At 42.2% G+C, this 23,250-nt stretch overlaps 1 protein-coding gene across 3 annotated transcripts in view; it reads right to left on the bottom strand.

Annotated features, from left to right (window-relative positions):
- SGPP2 (sphingosine-1-phosphate phosphatase 2) overlaps positions 1–23,250 on the bottom strand; it is a 105,047-nt gene that overhangs the window by 20,282 nt on the left and 61,515 nt on the right. For 2 of the 3 annotated variants that reach the window (XM_033959186.1, XM_033959187.1), the window contains 2 exons: positions 15,420–15,599; positions 8,515–8,604 (listed from right to left, as the gene is read on the bottom strand). In XM_033959186.1, coding sequence (XP_033815077.1) covers positions 8,515–8,604; positions 15,420–15,599 — 270 coding nt within the window. The remainder of the gene's footprint in view (positions 1–8,514; positions 8,605–15,419; positions 15,600–23,250) is intronic. The other variant, XM_033959189.1, reaches the window with a different exon arrangement.

The raw sequence follows: 23,250 nt of genomic DNA, 5'->3' as shown, positions 1-23,250 counted from the left end.
GACCACGAGCCAGTCAGGTTTTCAGGATAGCCCTAATGAATATGCATAGGGAAATTTGCATGCCTGTCATCTCCATTATATGCAAATCTCCTCTCTCAGGCATATTCATTAGGTCTCCGACTGGCTGGTGGTCCTCCAGGACAGAGACAGGGTTGAGAACCACTGTAGACCAGTGGTATTCAACCCAGTCCTCAGGGACCACCTGGCCAGACGGGTTTTCAAAGTCTCTGCCACCCATATTCATTGTGGATATCCTGAAAACCCGACTGGCCAGGTGGTCCCTGAGGACTGGATTGAGTACCACTGCTGTAGACTATGTGGCTGTTGCAGTGAAACAGCACAAAATCCTGAAGTGCAATGAACGTGGTCTCTGAACAGAAAACGTATACTGCCGTCCAATCACATACGATTGTATCAGAAAAGTCCACGCTGAATGAATCTCATACACTTTGGTCCTCATCTTGCTAACCCAGTGTACTGCAAATTTTTAAAGCTGCGGCACACTAAACATGGGCCCGTGGCTGGAGATCATCCGAAAGTGTGCAGATGTTGACATGATAACATCACGTGCACCTGCGACATCATCACATAGATGTCCTATTGCCGACGGGTTCTAGAGAGGGAGAGCTGCGGATAGCAGAAGAGGCAACGACGCCGGCTGCCTGCCTATAAGACATGCCTCTCGCGGTAAGCAGTCAGCCGGCGCCTTTCCTCCTCGGGTGTCTCGCGGCACACCTGGAATCTGCCGCGGCACACAGTGCTAACCCTATTCACATTTGATACATGCATAAACTGGCACAAACATCTATCTTACATGAAAGGTCCAAGTACCCATTTTAGAAAGCTGGGATATCCATGTATCAAGCCCAAGAGCATGCAAATGGCAAGGGGCCACGATAGGGGTAGGTTTTGAGTAGGCAAGAGCATGGCAAGCTCAGGTATTTAATCCCCTTCTGAAATGGAGAAAAGTCTATGTCCTAAAACACTGCTGTCTGGAGTTACACTTGCTGCCAAGCCTTTAGGATTTGGGAAACAGTCGCAATTGAGCTCTTTTTAGTACTCCAGTGGTTTTTGTCCCTCCAAATACCAAACTGGCAAAAGAAACTGGCCACTTTGACACTGTCAGGATAATAACTAGTCATCTTTATGATCTTGGAAAAATAACAGGTTATGTGCTGGCTTTGAACCCACTGAATTTTTTTTAAAATATGTTTTTATATCCAAAAAAGGAATGTTCATGTTGCACACATCTGGCACATAAATATCCATTGCTCCTGTATTTGAGAACAGATCTTATGTTAGCAGATTCTGTTCTTGAATACTGGTAAAACCCAAGATTGATGACACCGCATGCATCCATTTCTACTTCACTGACAAGTCAAGCATAGGGCTGTTTATGCTTTATACAAGTCCACACACGACTGTACTATGTATATTTATGGGAGGGAGGGATAGAAAGATAGTGCACAAGGGGATGGGTGAGAGAGGAGGAAAGACGCACACATGGGGGAGAGAAAGGAAATAGGAAGAATTGGGGTGGAGGAGAGGAAGGGAGAGATGATCATTGTACATGAAAAAAATAAGACATCCCCAAAAATAAGACCTAGTGCCTTTTTTGAGCCCAAAATTAATACAAGACAGTGTCTTATTTTCGGGGACACACGATAGCTTACTAGACACCCAGGGCATAGCACCCCCCCAACCAGGCAGTGTGTGTGTGTGTGTGGGGGGGTGCGTGGAACAGTCACAGTGCTGCAATCCACATGCAGGCAGATTTCACCCCTACACACCTCCCCCAACTCTCTGCACCCGGGGCAGACTGTTCCAACCACCCCACCCTTGGTACACTAGAGTACACATCTTCGTTTACTTTCAGATTTCCTTACAGATGTGAACAATTCTATTTATTTTGTTAACAAGATAAAAATTTAATAAAAAATACCAATATCTACCAAGATTGTTTTCTTATATTATGTATGCTTATATTAGAATCCCCTTAGGTTGAAGGCAGAATATAAATGTAAAAATTTGGCTCTCTTAAAGGTGAATGTCAATCCAAAATATGTTGAAACCAGCACAATGACTTTTTTCTGTGCAGAGGTAAAATTGTGGAATTCATTTGTAGGGCAAATACAGAAATGTGGTAATAGAGGTACATTTAGGAAACTACTTAAAACACAATTGTTTGTAAATGCCTTTTTTTAGGCGTTGATTTCTCCTTCTTACTGATTTTATAAGGATTTGATTATTTATGCTTATTTGTTTTTTGCTCTGTTTTAAAACCCATGTATGCAATACTTTGTAAACCGTTTAGGCTTTAGATGGTATAGAAATTTTTTAATGAGAGGCCTGCGGAAGCACGGGTGCCTTGCAAATGAATATAAAAGAAGCCATGGAGGAGCATTTCTGATAGTGTGTCTAAGTCCGACTTTGGACATATCCTACAAAATGTCCAAATGTCAGGGTGGATGTGGGAAACATCCATTTTTGAAACTGCTAGACATCTAAATTTTTTTAAAATGACCTATTTGGATATCTTGGCCCTTAGAACGTCTTAACTTTTTGGGCCATTTTCGAATACAATAAACCATTTGGACATAGAAGGGGCCAGCATCTTAACAGACTGGCCATGCAGACGACCCAAGTGCTGTGAACTTCATATAAAGACTGCCAGAACCCCCTTTAAGTATATGGTGAACCCTCCAAACTCCCCCAAAACCTACTATACCCACCTGTCTACCACCCCAATAGTCCTTATGGCTGCAGGTGTTGCCTATATGGCAGTACAGTGGGTTTTAGATGGGTTTTGGTGGTCTCATACTTTCACCATAAATGTAGTGGGTAGAGTGGCTTATGGGCCTGGATCCTTCTCTCTATGGTTCACTGGCCATTCCAACAAGCTACTTTAGACACCTGTGTGATGCTGTACTAGGCTTTCCCATACCAGGTGCTGCTGCTCTAAAGACAGGTATGTAGTGTTTCATTTAAATTTTTTTTTTTTTTTTTTTTTTTTGGGGGGGGGGGGGGTCAGTGACCACAGGAGAAGCCATACATTAATCTCTGCAGTGGTCCTCTAGTCAGTTTGGGTATCTTTTTGGCCCTTATTCACTTTTAATATAGGTCTAACTTCAAACGTCCAAATGATGCTCTGGACGTCTTAGAAAAAGCTTTGATTATCCATGCAAGACATCCAAGTGTTAAGCCAACTCAAACCACGCGTTCTAATATTTAGATGTTCCAGAGGGTGAATGCCCTGCAATATGTCTAAAAATATAGTTTCAAAAATTGATTAACATGTCCAAATGTTGGTTTATGCTGTTTTGGGGATGTTTTTCTCTTTTGAAAATGAACCCCATATAGAAAAGAGGGGTCAACAAGCTCACATTAAACACTGGATTATGCTTACAATGCATGAGAATAGAATGACCATATTTCTAACATTTTTCCTACAAGCAGGTTAAATTTTTGCACTACTTGTTAGGCAGCTTTTTAAAATTAGCCTATGACTTGTTTGCAAGCCCATGTTAAAATTAATTTAGCTCGTTTTACTGTACTGCCTCTTTAAATCTACCGTTGTCCAACTATGTAATAGAATGATGTAATGTGGCTTAGTTCCAGGCAGCTGTCATCTGCACATGCTGTTTGCAAAGTCTCGGGAAAATTTCTGATGATCATTCATATCACAAGTTAAAATCAAAAACATCTAAGACCAAAACAAGTCTAACGTTGCATAAATTGAACTCTGAAACCGCTGCCTTTTAATTGCTACACACTACACGAATATCGTTTTAAACCACATCTATATACAAGTGGCAACTTCCGGCGACTTGTGAACCATTAGCAGGACTATCAGAGGTAAAGTTACAGATCTCAAATTACAGTTCACTTCTGCAGTCACTGAATCTGAGAGTCCAGGACACTTGCTCTTAGAAGGAGTAATTTGTAAGGTTGTCTTTTTCTCTAAACACTGTGCACATTCATTTTGTTAACATAAGTTCAACAAGCGATTATGAACATTTAAGACTAATCTTTTGGACCAATGATTACAAATATCAACCCTCAAATCTAGGTTGGCAAGGTCCGATTTCCTATGTTTTTAATAATGACTTGTTTATATCTCCAGTTGACATTTAAAGTTAAGTAAATAAAAATGAGAGAGTGATATATAATTGCAAGTTGGAATTCAAATGAAAGTTGACATAAGAACATAACATAAGCAGTGCCTCTGCTGGGTCAGACCAGAGGTCCATCATGCCCAGCAGCCCACTCAAGCAGCGGCCCATCAGGTCCAGGACCTACATATTAATCCTCTATCTATACTGTTCAATCCCCTTTTCCTTCAGGAAAACATCTAATCCTTTCTTGAAACCCAATACCGTACTCTGTCCTACCACACCCTCTGGAAGCACATTCCAGGTGTCCACCACCCTCTGGGTGAAGAAGAACTTACTAGCACTGGTTCTGAATCTGTCCCCTTTTAATTTATCCGATGAAGATGGTAGTGTATAATTTTACCAGCAAAATTTTTGAAAACCTCATTCCCGGGCTACGCTGCTGAAGTCTAAAGACTATTTTTAATAGTGGTTGGTTCTTTGTAGACAGACTTTGATTGGGTACCACTATTATAAGATCGAGTGATTGAAGTAAGCCATTGTTTTTCAGTATTGCACTTTGCTTAAACTATATTCAGAAAACTATTTTAAATTTTATGAATGTGTGGCTGGCAATCTTTTTTCTATGTTGGCAATTTTATAAAGCAAACACAAGAGTCGTGAGGAAGAGATGTCACCAGGTCAAGCATGGGTTAATCAGGAGAAACTTTAATGATAGTTGCAATAGTTGATTCGACACTGACAGTGTTTCAGCAAGAATTGCCTTTATCAAGAGTCAGATATCAATGGTCTTCTGGTTGGTACAATGAAAATTAACTTCCTTTTCTCTAGTGAACACAAGTGTATGTCACAGTCATTAGCAGCTTTCTGCCACGCAGATTGATTTTGCTCCTTCATATTGGCTAATTTTCATTGTTATCAACCAGAAGACCATTGATATCTGACTCTTGATACAGGCAATTCCTGCCGAGACACTGTCAGTGTCGAGTCAAGTATAGAGAGTTGCGTGGGGACAGAAATCCCACCCGTTCCCACCCGTCCCCGCCAAAGTCCCACCCGTCCCGGTGAGGACTCCCTCCATCCCCACCTGTCCCTGTGAGGAATCCCCTCCGTCCCCGCCCATCCCCGTGAGGAATCCCCTACGTCCCCGCCCGTCCCTATAAACTACAGAAATAGTTATTTCATTTAATTATGCTACTGAATTAAAGGCTCTGGTAGAAACCCATTTAAAAATAAGCAAAAAGACTTTATTAATTTGGAAATATTAATTGGGAATAATACATATTTTGTAAATGGGTTTCTACCAGAGCCTCTAATGTTTATAAATTTTTATCAACACAACTAATATACTACTTTATCCTGAAGCAAAAAAAAAAGAATTTTTTTCCTACCTTTGTTGCCTGGTTTCTGCTTTCTTCATGTTTTCATTTAATTCCTTCCATCCACTGTCTCTCTTCTCTCTGTGTCTTCCATTTGCTCTGTTAATGTGCCTCTCCCTTTCTCCCCCTCCCAAATTGGTCTGGCACCATCTTCTTCCATCCGCTCCCCCCATAGTCTGGCATCTCTGTCTTCTTCCCTGCCAGCGTCTTCTCCCCACTCTTTCTTCCCCATTTCCTTTCAGCGTCCTTCTCCCCCCCTCATCTTCCCCATGTCCTGTCAGGCAGCATCCTTCTCCCTCCCCTCTGCCTTCCCCATGTCCTTTCAGCGTCCTGCTCCACCCCTGTCTTCCCCATGTCTCCCCCCGTCTTCCCCATGTCCTTTCAGTGTACTTCTCCCCCCCGTCTTCCCCATGTGCTTTCAGCGTCCTTCCCCCCCTTCCGTCTTCCCCATGTCCTTTCAGCGTCCATCTCCACCCCTTTGTCTTCCCCAGTGCTTTCAGCGGCCTTCTCCCCCCTCAGTTTTACCCATTTCCCTTAAGCGTCTTTTCTTCTCCACTCCACCTTTCCTTCCTTTCTCCCTCCCTGTCCCTTACCTTTGTGGCACTTCCCCACCCGACCGACAACAGAACAGGCCCGGTCGGACAAATCTCCCTGTCCTGTAGCCGCGAATCTAAATTACCTTCTTACAGCAGCTGGAGTATTGAAGCTGCTGTAAGAGGTAATTTAGATTCGCGGCTACAGGGCAGGGAGGTTTGTCGGCCGGGCCTGTTGTTGGTCGATCGAGGGACCTGACCGGCTGTGCACATTCCCCGGGGATTCCGCCATTGCCTTCTCCCTACCTGCCCTGCCGCACACAGCCGACCGGAAGTCTTCCCGATATCAGCGCTGACGTCGGAGGAAGGGAGGGCTTTGCTTAAGCCCTCCCTCCGACGTCAGCGCTGACATCGGGAAGACTTCTGGTCGGCTGTGTGCTGCGGCAGGGCAGGGCAGGTAAGGAGAAGGAGAAGGAGACTACCCTCGCGGCTCGAGTCGTGCACTGCGATCCAACCCTGTGACCCTCGGAGGCGTCCCCACGGGATCCCCGCGACCCTAGGGGGAGTCCCCACGGGATCCCCGTGACCCAAAGGGGGAACCCGCGGGATCCCCGTGAGTCCCGCGGGATTCCCGTCATTCCCGTTCCCGTGCAGCTCTCTAGTCAAGTATTGCAACTATCAATAAAGTTTCTCCTGATTAACCCACGCTTGAGCTGGTGAGATCTCTCCCTCATGACTCCTGTGTTTGCTTTGCTGCTTTCATCGTAGAGGTCTCTCGGGCATCTCTCTGGTAATTTTATAAAGCCATTTTTTAAGCATAAGTGGAAATATATGCATGTGCATAACAGATGGACATTCTATACACTGGGCTCATAAAATTAGCACCAGGTGCTATTCTATTAAAGGCACTCTGGATTGAGTGCCCTATACAAATGTGTTTAGGTGTGAGAATGGCTCTAAAGTCGAGCACCAGTATTTACACCAGGCTTCAATTGGTGTAAATCCAAGTGCCCAACTCAAAGCACCGGGTGCAGATATGGTATTACTTTTCAGAATGTCCCCTTTTGAGTTGCACACTAGGGCCAGGATTCTGTAACCAGCACCTTTGGCAGCCATCATTAAAGAGCTGCCAATTGCATGCCAATCACGTAACCGCACTGGGTACAGAATAGCGCCTCTGGCATAGTAGGCACTGGAAATATAGGCCAGGGTTTTCCTGGCCTACAGTTCCAGCACCTATCCATGATGTGAATCGCTCCTCCTTAGGCGCTTTAGGCCACCTAATGCCACTTTTGGCATTAGCCACACCCATCTTCACTTCTCCCCCCATCGCTTAGTAATTGAGGGAGAGAAATATTCTTTTTTTGTGTATGTGCACATACAACCCTGGCCAGGCTCTGTGCATGTATACATATTTGTCTGGATGCCCTGCCCAGACTCTGCCCTATTTTGCGCTGGACAAAGCAAGAGTATAATTGCATTATGCACTCACTGGCGTAGTAAGGAAGGGGGTGAGGGGGACGGTCTGCCCCGGACGCCATGTTGGTGGGGGCGCCCTCTCCGCCCTCGCCTCTTCCCATTCTTCCCCTCCACGCGGTGGTCAACAATGTGCTCTTCGCGATCCTGTCGGCTCTCCTGCTGATGTCACTTCCGGATGCCACGCACAGGAAGTGATGTCAGAGGGAGAGCTGACAGGGTCACGAGCAACAACTTCAACTAAAGGTATGGGGGAAGGGAAGGGGGTGCGTGTGGCAGGCGTGATTGGGGAAGGAGGGGGGTAGGCGGAGACAAGGTCAGGGGAAGGGCACCACCACCCCGGGCGCCTGAAACCCTCGCTACACCACTGTATGTACTGGTACTTTAGAGCTTTTTTCTTTTTCTTTGGCTTTTTGCTTCGATAGTCCATCTCTGTGCACTGTGGAGATACAGTATAGCCACAAGTCTCTGCAGACAAAACTTCCATTTTTTTCCTCCACGTTTGTGAGAGGCTAGACTGCCATGAATACTATGTACCTGTAACCAGAAGTTGTGCAGCTGTTCACTCTAGCATCATATTAAATAGGTATCTATTGCTATCTATTTACTGAGTGACTATGTGAGAATCTGTAGTCTATGCACATTTGTCATTCATATATACAAGAGAACACAAGGTACCAACAGGAAATCACTGCTGTTCTAGATCATGGCTCTACTTGCCTGGATAGATATCTGGGTACTCGCACCGATTTACTGTCTGTGCCCAGATAACTTTGGGGACTACCATAGCCATCTATGCAGATATTCAGCAGACCTGCTCGGCACAATTTAACCAATGACCTTTTAAATTTAATACGTACTTACAGTGACATGTATTTTCCAGCTGCAACAACCTGAAAGAAAATCTCTTGCTTTAGGATGGATGAAAGTTCCAAATCTATTCTTTTGGCTGGCAGCTGAAATGGTCACATATGCTGAAATGGAGAGTGTGTAGCACCTTGAAAAACAGCTTACCAGAACTGTGTGCATTCCAGTGTAAATTCTGCTGAGAGATACCAGTGTAGACAGAAAAAACGCCACCATTAATCCCATCTCAAGTGAATACTGCATACAAGAAAACAAGAGAATGCCATTAGAAAAATATGTTTCAATTTTAGCCAAGTGTTAAATTAATTTTCATGCAATAGTTGAAGTGACTTGGAATATTTGGAAATGTACCCAGTTAAAGAGATACTATTAAAGAATTAGTAATGGAGTATTTTTAGACTAAGGATATAATTCCTATTGCAGCTTTGAAGCTGAAATAGCTATATCCAGGAGACATTTGCTGATATATATCCCTGGAGATAATGAGGTCTTTTTTCCTCCATTTACCCGAATGATTAGTTGGGGTAAAGATAAAGAATTTTTTGTACCTTTCGCTGGCATATATTGAATGAATGTTTTTTGGTGAATTAGGGGCAATTTTAACCATTCCTTGACTGGATATGTACCAATAATTTATTTTAAAATTTATACACCGTTTTATTCCAAAACGGTTTACAAATAGTTACATACATAAAATATTATAAAATTCAGAACAAAAACAAAACAAACAGATTCAATCCCTACATGAAATCAATTTCTCAAAGAAATGCATCTACATATAATTGTGTTTTCAGCATTTTCCTAAATGAGCTTTTATCTCTAAATTTTCGGATTTGACCAAACAGGCTATTCCACAACTTAACTCCTGCACATGTAAAAGTCATGGCATCCGTTTCCACATATTTAAGCTTAGCCTTCGTTTACAGCAATGCTGAAATTTCAGAGCGCAATGATCTTAATGGTTAATACTCTTGACATCAAACCTTTGAAAAATTCAGGGATCATGCCATATAAAAATTGGTGACATATCATAATTGCTTTGTATTGAATTCTGAATGCAAATGAATGCGATTGTCGGAGATATGGAGTAATATGCTCATATCTTGATATTCCAGTTATCAATCTAGCCGCAGCATTCTGTACCACCTGCAAAGCCCTGGACCTGGTCTTAGTTATTCCCAGGTACAGGACATTGCAGTAATCCAGACGCGACAAGATCATTGCTTGTACAACAGCACGGAAGTCAGATGATAACAACATTGGTTTTAAACGATACAATAAATGTATCTGTGCAAAACATAAGACGGGTTATTAACTAGGTCTCACTGCATAACATGGAACCTGTGCTTACACAGCACAGCACGAGTTAGCAGTAAAATAACCCACTTGTAACAGGAGGCCTATATTGATTACTACACACCCAAGTCTTCATCTTTAGGGTCGTGTCATCTGTAATCAAGCACGGAAAGCAAATATACAGAAAATGGGGTGCTATATACTAGCTTATACAGAGTTGCTAGCTTCTTGTCAGGACTAGTAACTGCAATCAGTTATATAGGGGGAGCCATTGCCTTCTGGTTTAAAAATTCATAAGATTTTTTGAATATATATTTAAAATATCAAATACTCTTACTTATTTGTTGTATTGATTCACAGGGGGATTTCCTTGATAAAGCCTATTTAGGCGAAACGTAGTGCTATGTCGCAGTGACCCCCTTCCACGTAGACTAAGATGAGTACTATTTCACTCTTATAAATATTTACTCTACTTTAAAACTATTACAAAAAGTTATATAAAAAGATGTTTAAAATATGACCAATGACGATTTTGGTGCGGCTATGCGGTATGTATGAAAGTATAATATACATACTGCTGCACCGCTGAGGGGTGACGGGTCAAAAGCGCGCGAGGACAAAGGCGCGCCGACAACCCAGCGCAGACAACTGAGCGCAGGGCTTGATCGCGTCGAAGAAAACCCGTATTTTAAAGGGTTCTGACGGGGTGGGGGGAACCCCCCCACTCTACTTAATAGGGATCACGCTGCCTCACGCTGCCATGTTGGGGGAGTGTGGGGGCTGTTAAGTTTCCAGTATAATGAGGGGGATTACAACCCCCCAAACCCCCCACAATGCCAGCGCGATCTTTTTTAAGTAAAGTGTGGGGGGGTTCCCCACCAACACCCCCCCGTCGGACCCCTTTAAAATACGGTTTTTCTTCGGCGCGATTAAGTCCTGCGCTCAGTTGTCTGCGCTCAGTTGTCGGAGTGCGCTTTTGACTATGAACCCCACTGAGGTCTAACAAATGACTCTAAGGGCTCCTTTTACAAAGCCGCATTAGCGGCTTTATCACACGCACCTTTTTAGTGCGCGCAAACCCCTGCGCTAACTGAAAAACTACCGCCTGCTCAAGAGGAGGCGGTAGCAGCTAGCGCAGCCGGCAAATTAGCACGTGCTATTACGCACGTTAAACCGCTGATTCAGCTTCTTAAAAGGAGCCCTAAGGCTTTCTTGGATACGAATGTGTATTTCTATAGCCTTAATAGATTATTTAGTAAAGTGGTATAGCCGATTGGTGCTTGTAGGTACATATTTCACCACAATCCCCTTATAGTGTATGGTGAGCCCTCCAAAACTCCCCCCTAAAACCTACTTTGCCCACCTGTCTACCACCCCAATAGCCCTTATAGCTGCTGGTGTAATCTATATGGCAGTACTGTAGGTTTTGGGTCTGTTTTGATGGGCTCACACTTTCTACCATAAATGTAGTGGGTAGAGTCTGATATGGGCCTAGATCTCCCTCTCTATGGTTTGTTACATAGAGACTGGTATGTAGTGTTTCTTTCACATCTTTGTGGGGTGGGTCACACCTTCATGTGTCTGGTCAGTCTGGATACCTATTTGGCCCTTATGCGCTTTTAAAATAGTCTAAATCTGAACGTCAAAATAACACCCTGAATGTCTTCGAAATGGTTTCAATATCTCTGCAAGACATCCAAGTCCTAATGCTGCCCTAATCCCCTCCCCAAAAAAACAACATGCCTCTAACAAGCCCCCTTAAGATTTTGACATATTGGAGAATAAAACGACCTACAAGACATCTAAAAGTCAGTTTTGAAAATCGGCACTTGGATATTTTAGCAATTAAAACTTATGATTGGCTGATAAATCTACAACATTTTCAGTGACTGAGAAACAAACTTGCACTCTTCTTGCAACTTGGATGGACCATAAAATATACCCTGTCGCCTCCATTTAAAGCAGGGGTCTCCAAAGTCCCTCCTCGAGGACCGAATCCAGTCAGGTTTTTGGGATTTCCCCAGTGAATATGCATTGAAAGCAGTGCATGCACATAGATCTCATGCATATTCATTGGGGAAATCCAGAAAACCTGACTGGATTCGGCCCTCGAGGAGGGACTTTGGAGACCCCTGATTTAAAGAGTTCTCTTACTACCCTTATCTTAGCTTCAATCAAAAAACTGATTTAATTCAGTTAAGCTTGCTTAGCTCAGTCTAGGTAAGAAGTGAATCCTCCCACAGGCTACCTTGGATTGTGAATGCCAAAATTTGTGTCATTAGGATTAAACCATTTAAATTTGTTCTGGTTGTAACTTGCCTCGTTTCTTCTGAGCCAAGCATTTTATGAGATTTTGGAATGAGCTGATCATAAAAGCACTTATTGCAAAAGAATATTCTGCACACTGCTTTCAAACTAGGGGGTGAAAACTATATCTACCTTTCACCTGTAATATGTAGAATGGATGTAAAAAGGAGTGCTTTACTAATTTCCATCACAGTTCACTGCCAACAGGAATAATGGTATGCTCATTTGCATGTGTGTGCCTATCAGAAAATGTACTCCTTATTGCTTCCAGACTTCCCGAAATTACATGGTTGCTGTAAGGTCCTCAAATTTCACTCGTGCACACAAAATTGTTCAGTCCCTATGGAATCAGCAGTTTGATATGGGGATAGCAGCTTGGCCAAACCACAGGTGTGCATCCTACATTCCTCCTATCCCACCCACACTACAGGATGACCACTGCAAAGGGGGGGGTGAACCTTTGGGGGGGAGTGTTGGCAGGAGTGACTGGGCATCCCTCCTGCCGCCGATCATTGTGGGGGTTCGCGGGGTGTCGGCAGGAGAGATTAGGCATCTTTCCTGCTGCGATTGTTGGGGGGGGGGTCATGGCGAGTGCTTTGCGGTAATGAGGCCTCCAGAATTATACACAGTACCCCATCTGGAATACTGTGTACAATTCTGGAGGCCTCATTACCGCAAAGATGTGCTGAGACTGGAGTCGGTCCAAGCGAATGGCCACCCGGATGGTCTCAGGACTCAAGGACCTCCCGTACGAGGAACGGCTGGATAAGTTGCGGCTATACTCTCTCGAGGAACGCAGAGAGAGGGGAGACATGATCGAGACGTTCAAATATTTCACGGGCCGTATCGAGGTGGAAGAAGATATCTTCTTTTTCAAAGGTCCCATGGCTACAAGAGGGCATCCGTGGAAACTCAGGGGAGGGAAGCTGCACGGTGACACCAGAAAGTACTTTTTCACCGAGAGAGTGTTGGATCGCTGGAATGGTCTTCCACTTCAAGTGATTGAGGCCAGCAGTGTGCCCGATTTTAAGACAAAATGGGATCGTCACGTGGGTTCTCTTCTCAGAGAAAGGTAGGGGAAGGTCATTAAGGTGGGCAGACTAGATGGGCCGTGGCCCTTATCTGCCGTCTATTTCTATGTTTCTATGTGCTGGGCAGGAGAGACTGGGCATCCCTTCTGCCGTGATTGCTGTGGGGCTTATGATAGACGTCGGTTAGAGAATTGTGCTTTTAGATGAAAGACTGGTCCCCCTCCCACGCCTAAAAGGTCTTTTGGGAGTTTGGGACGTGGGCAATTTTTTTTTTTCAAGAATAGGGCTTAAAGGTGGATGTAGTGGCGGTCTGGGCGATTAAATTCCTAAACGTACAAGTAGGCCAATCTCGAAAAAACTCACATTTTGGACTTTTTTCCCCAGAATGGACCTAGGGCCTTAGGCCAAAAGGGGACTTAGACATTTTTTTTATTATGCCTCTCCACTTGCACACACCTAGGCCTAAAACCATAAGGGCTTCAAGTAACTCCACATCATAGGATGCAGTTACAGCACTAAAACAAACAAACAAAAAACCCCAAATGGATGAAGAAAGTTGTCAAACAGTATGTGCAACTATGCGCATTTAACCATGTGTGCAACTTTGAAATAGCTCTAGGGCAGTGTCTCTCAAATTGGCACAGTGGTGTGCCGCGAAGAGATTCTGAGTGTGCCATGAGAGATTCCAGAATATTACTTTATTTTTTAAAAATTCTCTTCATAAATATACACTAGAAGAGATGACATGTACGTCGCGTATGCAAGAGTCTGTCAATGTTATTGAAAGGTCACTTGGACACACAAAGTCAGAGGCGTGAAGAAAGTACAAGAAATTTATTACGGTATACCGGACTCTAGTGCAGTTAATAGCCTGCCTACTAGAGTGTCAGAAACAGGAAATACACGGACTTTTATGCTCTTTTTGCAAACTAATATATGCAAAAACTACAATTTTCATTTGTTACTTCTATAACTTTTCTAAAATTATTATTGGTCCTAAGCTCACACTAGAAGGTCACTTATCTAACTCTTACAGTTCTAAATGTTAAATGTACAGAAGGGCAGGGTACATCATGGCTCAAACTCTTATCTATTCAGCTTACAATGTGGTAAGGTAGGGACATACATTTTAGGCAGATGGAGTCAATAGATTGTACACTTTCTTCAGCTATGTAGACCAGAGCAATATTTTAAACAACAGTTAACCATTTCATGACCCTACATTATGAGCATCTAGGTGCGTAAGGATACAACAGGCCCAGACAAGCATCATTCTTTGGCGTGATTAGTCCTTGAAAACTAACGGCAAGCAATTTTATTTTTTATGCTGTAGTTATCCTAACTTGAGCAACAAAGCAATACCATTTGGATATTTTTATCTTTGCGAACTTGGATTTTCAGCTCCGATAGAAATTAAATCGATAAAAGGAGAACGCCTGCAGGTGGTGAACGATGAAATGCATGTTTGCTTATCGACTATCGAGCCACATTTTGAGTTAATTTGCACTCAAAAACAAGCACATCCATGATAACAATTCTATTCTATCTACTTTAGTTTCACTGTTGTTACAATTACACAAACATAGCTTAAAGAACTTTAAATAAATAACTCCCAAATTAATTTTTTTGTTGGTTTTGCAATTTTATAATTTCAATTATAATGTGCCGCAAAAACCATTTGCTCCGTTTAGTGTGCCAGAGCTAAAAAAGTTTAAGAGACACTGCTCTAGGGTGAATAGTTGTATGATATTAGCCATTTTCAAGGACAGCTGATGCATTAACCTGTCATTCCTGGGTTAGTCATTCTAGACATTTTTCCTTTTAAGTTGGGAACTTAATCCTCCCACTTTGGCAGTGGGCTTAATGCAACCATGATCTCAAGGGGATTGGATAATAGATGAGAATCAATTGTACAGGTTTTCAATTAAAAAAAAAAAGAAAAGACTGTTCAAACCTTCTTTAATACTGCACTTGGATCTTACTATACCATCTAAGTATACATCTAGATAATTGGGCAAATTATAGGGATTACAAAGACCAAAAAAAAAAAAAGAAAAGACACATGCATTTACGCAAAATGCCCAGAGCAGCCATCCAATATCCATATAGCGGTGCTCAACAAAATAACTCAACTAAATGGGAAGAATAGAAAAAAAACTACAAAAATTATACGTTTTACAAGGCAACAATTAAAATTAAAATCATTTTCTTGTTTATTTTCCTTGAGGAATATTTTAATGGACTATTAAAATACTTCTTGACTGGCTGAAGCTAATGTTGCAATACACTACGGGCCTATCTACATGACCTAACAGAATACACCCATTTCAACTGCGTCATTCATTTGTAAACTACAACTTGGAGTAGTTTTGTTACAGTTTCAAATGGTTGGGATATGCTATTGGACTTTCTTCCTACCTTATACCTATGCATAGTTGCAAGAAGAAATGTGAATGAGATGGCAGTAGCAGCCATAGCATGTGTAGACGGCATTCCATACTCTGTGTCCACTCTTGTTTCCAGCTTTACAACAGGAGGGGAAGCGGGACGAGGCCACTTCAAGAGGTCCTTGGAAGCTTGACCAATGTACATAACCACCTGTGCACAGAAAAGGGGACTACAATCAAATGAACAGATCACAACCAAGGAGTTCTTTCTAGACCAGTGTGTAAGCGTTTTCAACAGTGAGCCAAACAAATGTAACTGCTTTATAGTATGAATTACAATTTCACATGATTCACTAACTTTTGGAGTATAACTTCATATACAGCAAATAGCTCTACAATGTTTCAAATTCATGTGTGCTTGCTAAGTTTTTGTTTTTTGGGGGTTTTTTTTTTTTTTTTTGCTAAAACTCTTAAGTGGGCTTCGTCACAAGGTCATGTGGGTCACATATGACTCATGGGCTGCACACCCAACAATTTTCATGGATTGGACACCCAACAATTTTCTGCATTAAAGAAAGAGGTTTCGTTTTACAACGATCTCACTTGATAACATCCAGATTAAATGTTTCTGCAGCAATATACAGGTTCCTGGAATACCTTTCTCCATACAGACTACTATTAAAATCCCACTTGTCACAATGGTTGGCTATTCTTATGATGTTTAGAAAAATCTGTTATTCTGGAACTTAACCAAGTATTTTAAATAATTTTAAAGCAGTTTCTGAACATTTGTAAACTATATGTAAAAAGATAACAAAGGTGAATCACAGATTTATAGAGGCTCTCATTCATTAAATCTAAACTATTAGAAGAAATCTAGCAACATCTCAAGAGAGAACAGTATCTTGTAAAACAATATAATCTAATGCACCCCAAAAGAAACAAATTGCATAGTGTACCCAATTCTTCTTTCTAAAACTAGACAACCTTTAATAATATCACTAACAAAAGAAAGCATATAGAGAGATCAGATAGTGAAGCTCAGACTACTGCTACGCTGTTGGTACAATTTGCTATCGATTCAGATAGGAAGCTCTTTTTTTTAAATATAAAGATGTTCCATTTATATCAAAAGGTATTAGAATGTATCCTGACGTATCATGTTCAACCCAGAAGAGAAGAAAAAAGTTTCTCATTTTGAGACCTCAGGCCCTGCAGTTGGGTGCAACGTTCGTTTTGAGACACCCCTGTAAATGTGTTATGGTTTATCAAGGTAACAGATATGTTTTTTATGAACCTCAGCGGCTGTCAAAATTTATTTCCGCCAAAGGGCAAAGTGTGTCCACTACGCGAGATCTGCTACTTTAATAATAGCTCAATGAAGTAATGTTCTGGCTCTATCCAGCCATATCTTTATTTTCCTTTTTTACAATTACTAGTGGCTTATTTCAGTCAATTTGCACTTCCGCCTTCTAAGAGTTTTATTTAAATTTGCATGTACTTGCTTTAAATCAATTTTTGGTTACCTGGTTTCCCATTTCTCTTTAAACCACTCTAACCAGCCCAAACGTAGAGTTCATTTAGTTTCTTATCGTGTCGTTTTAAGAGATTTCTCGAGAGGACCCTCTCTTTTCAGGCAGCCAAAATGAATGTCTGGTTTGGTAAAATCATGCCAGGAGTCCCATCTTATTACTCTTTTAGAAAATGATTAAAGACACAACCATTTAACAAATTTGTAACTAAGGGCTCCTTTTACTAAGGTGCGCTAGCATTTTTAGCGCACGCAGGATATTACCGTGTACTACGCAGCTAGAACTAATGCGTTAAAGCCCTAATGTAGCTTTGTAAAAGGAGCCCTAAAGCTTTATAAACTATAATGAGTTTTACCTCATGCAAAATTGCCATTTCTTTAATAAGACATTAACTATTTTTTTCTGCAGCCCTCCAAGTACCTACAAATCCAAAATGTGGCCCTACAAAGGGTTTGAATTTGAGACCACTGCTCTACTCAGTATTTTAATCACTTGTGTACTCTTTCCAAAAATACTAGACATTAATATGGGCTTGGGAAAATCCACAACTTATTTCTAGGATAAATTAACAAAATATATTTTACTTTTTTGGGATCTTGCCATGTTCTTGTAACCTAGATTGGCCACCTCAGGATATGTAAAAACAGCCTGTATGCTGAAGGGGAAGACTTGGAGAAGCTGGCCAAAGGAAGCAGGTGTTTCCAACAAGCCATGAACCCCCCCCCCCCCCAATACTATGACTCCTGAGGCAGGCGGACTTTCTGATAAAACATGGCTCCGTCGCGAGTCTGGCTTTGTTGAATACGTTTTAGATGTTGTATTGAAAGACCATTGTCTGAGCCCTGCTTGGTGTGCTTGCTCCTTTTTGGATTCATAGGGGTGTTTCCTTTACCCCTGTGGTTTCTCTCTTTTGGCCACTGTTGGAAACAGGTCTTTGGTCTGTCCCCGTATGGAAGCTCTTATGTTCTCTTCATTGCATCCCTACAATACATAATTTGTCAATTGTTCCGAGTTTGTAAGCCCTTAGAAGCCAAGACTATCTAAACAGAGGAAAAAAGGTGCCATGTCCACTAGGGTGCAAATACATTAGACCTTGAGCACAGATACAAATATACATAGTGTTAATACTTCTGAATACCAGGAATTCAGCAGAAAAGCTTCTTATGGCACTTTTGGATAAGAGATATTTTGGATGAAATATTAGGTGCCAATATGAATAAATATTTTACAAGGATTTGATGCATGTCCCAACACAGTTGCAGTTATCCGTGCCTTGCTCAGGTTGCTGAACATCTGTTACTTCAAGGAAAGTATTTTAAACATAGCTGCATCCATAGCTTAAGTGAAGAACTTCAATGCACAACATAAAAAGGGCAGTTGAGGAGAAGCGAGAACACCTGATTGCTGAAGGAGAACTCCCTGTGCACTGAAGACCAGCTCCAGTTCTTCCCACTGGACTGGTGACATTATCTACAGAGGGCTGGCATTGGGTTTAAAGTCCACAGGTTAACTGCGGTGTGGCCTCAGGGTGTGCCCTAAGGGATATGCCAGGCCCCTTGCGAGCCCCTTTGAAGCACCGGTGGAGCTGTGATGGGCAAGACATGCTGGAGTTTTTGAAGATTGCCTCAACTCTTTAACTAGGTATTATGCTTTCAGTGATCCTTGTTGCCATCATGGGGGAAACGGAAAGCCAAGACCAAACATTTGTCTACTAGTTACCCCCTCTGCTCCAGACATAGGTTGAGAGACATTTAGGCCTAGATTCTGTAAACGGCATCTAAATCGGCCAGCGCCTAGAAAAATGGCACCAGTCGCATGTCAATCACACTTGGGCACCATTTACAGAATGGCGCCTATGTAAAACCTTACGTGCTGGAAATGTAGGTCAGGGTTTTTAAAGGCCTACATTTCAGGCACCTACATTTTTGGAGAATCAAGCTTAGTAGCACCTAAGTCACACTCTGCTCATTAAAATGTCCACTTACTCAACCCAGGGCGACCTTGGGTCATCAATTTTGGGCTTGTCCTTTGATCCAGGGCTTTTGGAATCAATTGCAACAGCATATTGCCTCAATGTGGCGCCACAGTTACACTAACCGCCCTGAGATGCTTTTCACATTAGACTTTCTCCCCTGGGTGTCCCCGAAGGGCTTCCGGGGTTTTTTGGCTCGGGCCTTCCTCTTGGGAAAGAAAACTATATTACATTGCTGGATTGTATCGGACCCACCGACTTTGTCACTCTGGCGTACTCTTATGCTTCGCCAAGCGTCTATGGAGCGACTGTCCTTGACATCACTGGACACTCCTAAGGGCCGTTTATATTGTTCTGTTTGGGAACCATTTTGGCTTACACTGACTCATAAAGCTCGTAGTAACCTGTTAAACCCGTAATTCTGTTTGTTTACTAGAGGATGAATCATCTGTTACTGTGGGATACTTGGGCGGAGGGGGATTGGGAGGGAGGGCGGGGGGGGACTTGGTTGTAGTTCATTGCATACTGTTTTTGTACTTGTGTTTTTTGGCTTCTTTGCAAAATCAATAAACATATTTAAACATAAAATGTCCACTTAGGAATTAAGTGCTGTTAAGCGCCATGTGATAGGCGCCTACCTTTTATAGAATTGTGTAGTCGCCTATCGCCCAATTCATTTTTTTCTCCACTTAGCTATTAAGGATATTTTGCCAATTAAATTAAGCACCTAAAAAGGTGCCCTTTACAGAATCTGGCCCCTAGTGCGTTTTTGTAAGAGTCCATCTCCTCTTTTACAACCAGGCCAAATTCTGAAGCCCCCTTAAGTTCAGGAGATAGGGTTTCATCTGACCCTCCTACTTCCTCTCAATCTCTCACCCACAGAGGGATTATTCCAAGTTGGTCTGCCCCAAAGTGGGGAGCTAAAATCAACACTGCAACAGTCTGAAGGTACTCTTCAGCCTGTAGCTTTTCCTCAAGAGACTTTGGAGGACAGTGATCCATCAAAAATGCCCGATATTTGGAAAGTGGTTAAAAGGACTGAAACAATGTCTAGTCCAGTACAACAATTCTGTGACTTTCCCCTGCAGTCTCTAAAGTAACAGAATTATAGGGATAATACAAGCTATGAATAAATCCCTACAATTTGGTGCTCAGTTAATTGTCAGCAAGCTGATGCGACATGGATTAAAGATAGTTTTCCTATGTAAAATCAAGCTGAGATGGTAGAATCAAATTAGAGCCCATAATATTCCAATTTGTCTTCGTTTATCTGCGGAGATATTACTGAGGAAATATTTCAAGGAAGTTCTGGCTCTCCCACATGCAGATGCCATATAGAGTGGAAAGCGTTTTTATAATTATAAGTACGATCACTTTATGCAATAGAATGTAGTGTTTCAAGAAAAATGAAGTAATTAAGCTTTTCTATAGGCCAATGGCAGCGAGAAACTTTTGGTTAATGTAACCAGGGTTAAAAGTTACCTGAGTGAGAAAAACAGGGTTTTAAAGAAGATTTTAAAGGGTTTTTAAAAGCAAAGAAAATCTGAAATGTAAGACCTGTGGGTTTTTTCCTATTTTGAGAAGTTTGGTTTGTGTGTCTTTTGTATTGGTGCAGTTTTGGTATTCTGTTGCTGATCTCCTGCACAGGTTTGCTGTCCTAGTGCAGAGATCAGCATCAGCTGTCTGAACATTCTAACTGTCAGATTTAACAGTGACCTGGGAGGGTGACCTGGTTCTGTATGGAGGTGTTTGGGCTTGAGAGGCTTTTGAGAAGATAATTATAGCAGGTTTTATTGAATTTTGAATAGGAATTGGAGGTTTTGGTTGAAGTTGAGGTTGGATATATAGATTCTGGTATTTATCCAAGGGTGAAAACATTTCTTTCTGGCTGATGTGAAGAGTTGTTTGATCTATGAAACTATTTGATGCTAGAAATAGTCTGTGAGAATCTTCTGGGAAGTGTTTTGAGATATTCTCCAAGTGACAAATCTGTGGTGCTGATTTTTGGAGAAGATTTTATGAGAGGTCCTGTGTGAGATTCCCGGACGGATGGAATCCCAAAGGCAACACCTAATATACCAAACGGAATCTCGCTAAAAAAACTCACATGCCACCGCAAATATAACTTGAATTATTACCACTTTCACCTGCAAAGAAAAGCTATTCTACTTCCTAGTACAATACTCCCCCGATATTTGTGGGGGTTCCGTTCCAGGAACCCCTGCGAATCTCGAAAAACTGCAAATACGGTTTTTCATGGCGGAGCCTGAAGAGGGCAGCGGGAGAGGGCCTTATCCAATCGCGAACTACCGGGGGAACACTTTGCGCCCTTTGCATCAAGGCGCTCTGAGCGGAGCACGCCGCAAAGGACTACCAATACTAGCACGACCCACGGCGCACCCTCCATCTCGCACGAGCACTGCCAAACCGTCAACAAGATGCTAAAACCAGCCCTCCCTCCTCACTCCACTTCCTTATCTTTCCCAGTCCCTTTGTCCGTTGACCTATCAATCAAGCGTTCGATCCCGTTAGCCGGCGAGAGTGATGGAGGCGCAGGAAAAGGACACAAAAGCTACCCTTAAAAAAAAAAAAGACTGATGCCTGGGACGGAAGTGATGCCCCGCCCCTCCCCCTCTTCTCATTGGGAAACGCAAACTGGCGCGGTAGGTGACTGAACGAAATAAAAGCTGCCACAGAAAACTCAAAGAATGGCCCCCGACGGAAAACAAAATGCGAAATAATGCTCCGGGAACATCTTTACAGGTTTCCATTCACCTCTCCTTGTCGGCGGTTCGCGGTCGGACAATACCGTGAATGACCGGGACCGCGAACCACCGACCGCGAATGACCAGGGGAACACTGTATATCTACAATGAAAATACTGCGATCCAAACCACCCTATGTCCACTGTCTGCATTTATAAGTCTGCATGTTATGTCTATACTGTAAATGCTGTAAAGTCTGTAAATGTTGTGAATGTACAAAGTCTATGGGCTCCTTTTACTAAGGTGCACTAGCGTTTTTAGTGCATGTACAAGATTAGTGCGTGCTATAGCACGCGCTAGCCAAAAAATTACCGCCTGCTTAAAAGGAGGCAATAGTGTCTAGCGTGCGCCCCAAAACCGCTAGCGCACCTTTGTAAAAGAAGCCCTTATGTCTCACTAAAATTTGTCCTACCCATACTATGAATGTACTCCTGTAACCCGTTCTGGCCTCCTTTGGGAGTGCGAACTAAATTAATGACTAAATAAATAAAAAATATTGGTGAAGCAAAGTTGTGAAACTGCTTTTGAAACCTGATTTCTGGAGAAATTTTCAGCCTCTGTGTAATACATAGTAACATAGTAGATGACGGCAGATAAAGACCCGAATGGTCCATCCAGTCTGCCCAACCTGATTCAATTTAAATTTTTTTTTTTTTTTCTTCTTAGCTATTTCTGGGCGAGAATCCAAAGCTTTACCCGGTACTGTGCTTGGGTTCCAACTGCCGAAATCTCTGTTAAGACTTACTCCAGCCCATCTACACCCTCCCAGCCATTGAAGCCCTCCCCTGCCCATCCTCCTCCAAACGGCCATGCACAGACACAGACCGTACAAGTCTGCCCAGTAACTGGCAGTAATACGTCTGTAGTGCTGATTTCTGGAGAAGTTAATGAAATGTTCCTGTGACAGATTTCTGTGGAATGTTGCGAGAGACCATTAGTGAAGCAAAGTTGTGAAACTGCCTTGGAAATTTTTTTCTGGGAATATTTTCTGTAAAGATTTTTGGGATTTGGGGAAAAGATTTATATGCATGAAATGTTTAGAGGAAGGATGAGTTTTGTGATTATATATAGGAAATTTTGGGGAGGGAAATAGTATAAGGAATATCAATTATTTGTTTTTTTTCATAGCTAAGAAAGTATTTTAGGCAACTGTGGGGGTTATTAGATTTAGGATAAGGTTTTTCTTATTGATTCGGTTTTAGTTAGAGTAGTAGGTTGGTTCCAGGGAGAGATAGATCTAGTAGCAACAGCACTAAACGTGGTACCCCTACACAGAAAGGACAGAAAGCTTCCAATACACTAACCCGAGGAAAAAATGAGAATTCGGAGAAGCTGGAGGCTGTAAGATACATTATTTAAAGAAAACGTTCTTAGACCCATCAGTTAGTTTTCCCTGGACAAAGGATTTAAAAGAATAAATAATACTTATAAGAAATCCTGCATAGTAATTTCTGATGGTGAAACACAATTAATGGTATCAAAGAAGATTCTACTTCGACATTTAAAAAACTGAGTACAGGGGAAGCAGAATTTCATTATCTAGAGTGTTTATACAGTAACTGGTTATTAAATGTTATTTCTATATTCAATTTA

Source organism: Geotrypetes seraphini, chromosome 9, assembly GCF_902459505.1.
Source record: "Geotrypetes seraphini chromosome 9, aGeoSer1.1, whole genome shotgun sequence".
Lineage (NCBI taxonomy): Eukaryota > Metazoa > Chordata > Amphibia > Gymnophiona > Dermophiidae > Geotrypetes > Geotrypetes seraphini.
The sequence above is the reverse complement of the archived record's forward strand: the minus strand, read 5'-3'. Positions and strand labels throughout refer to the sequence as shown.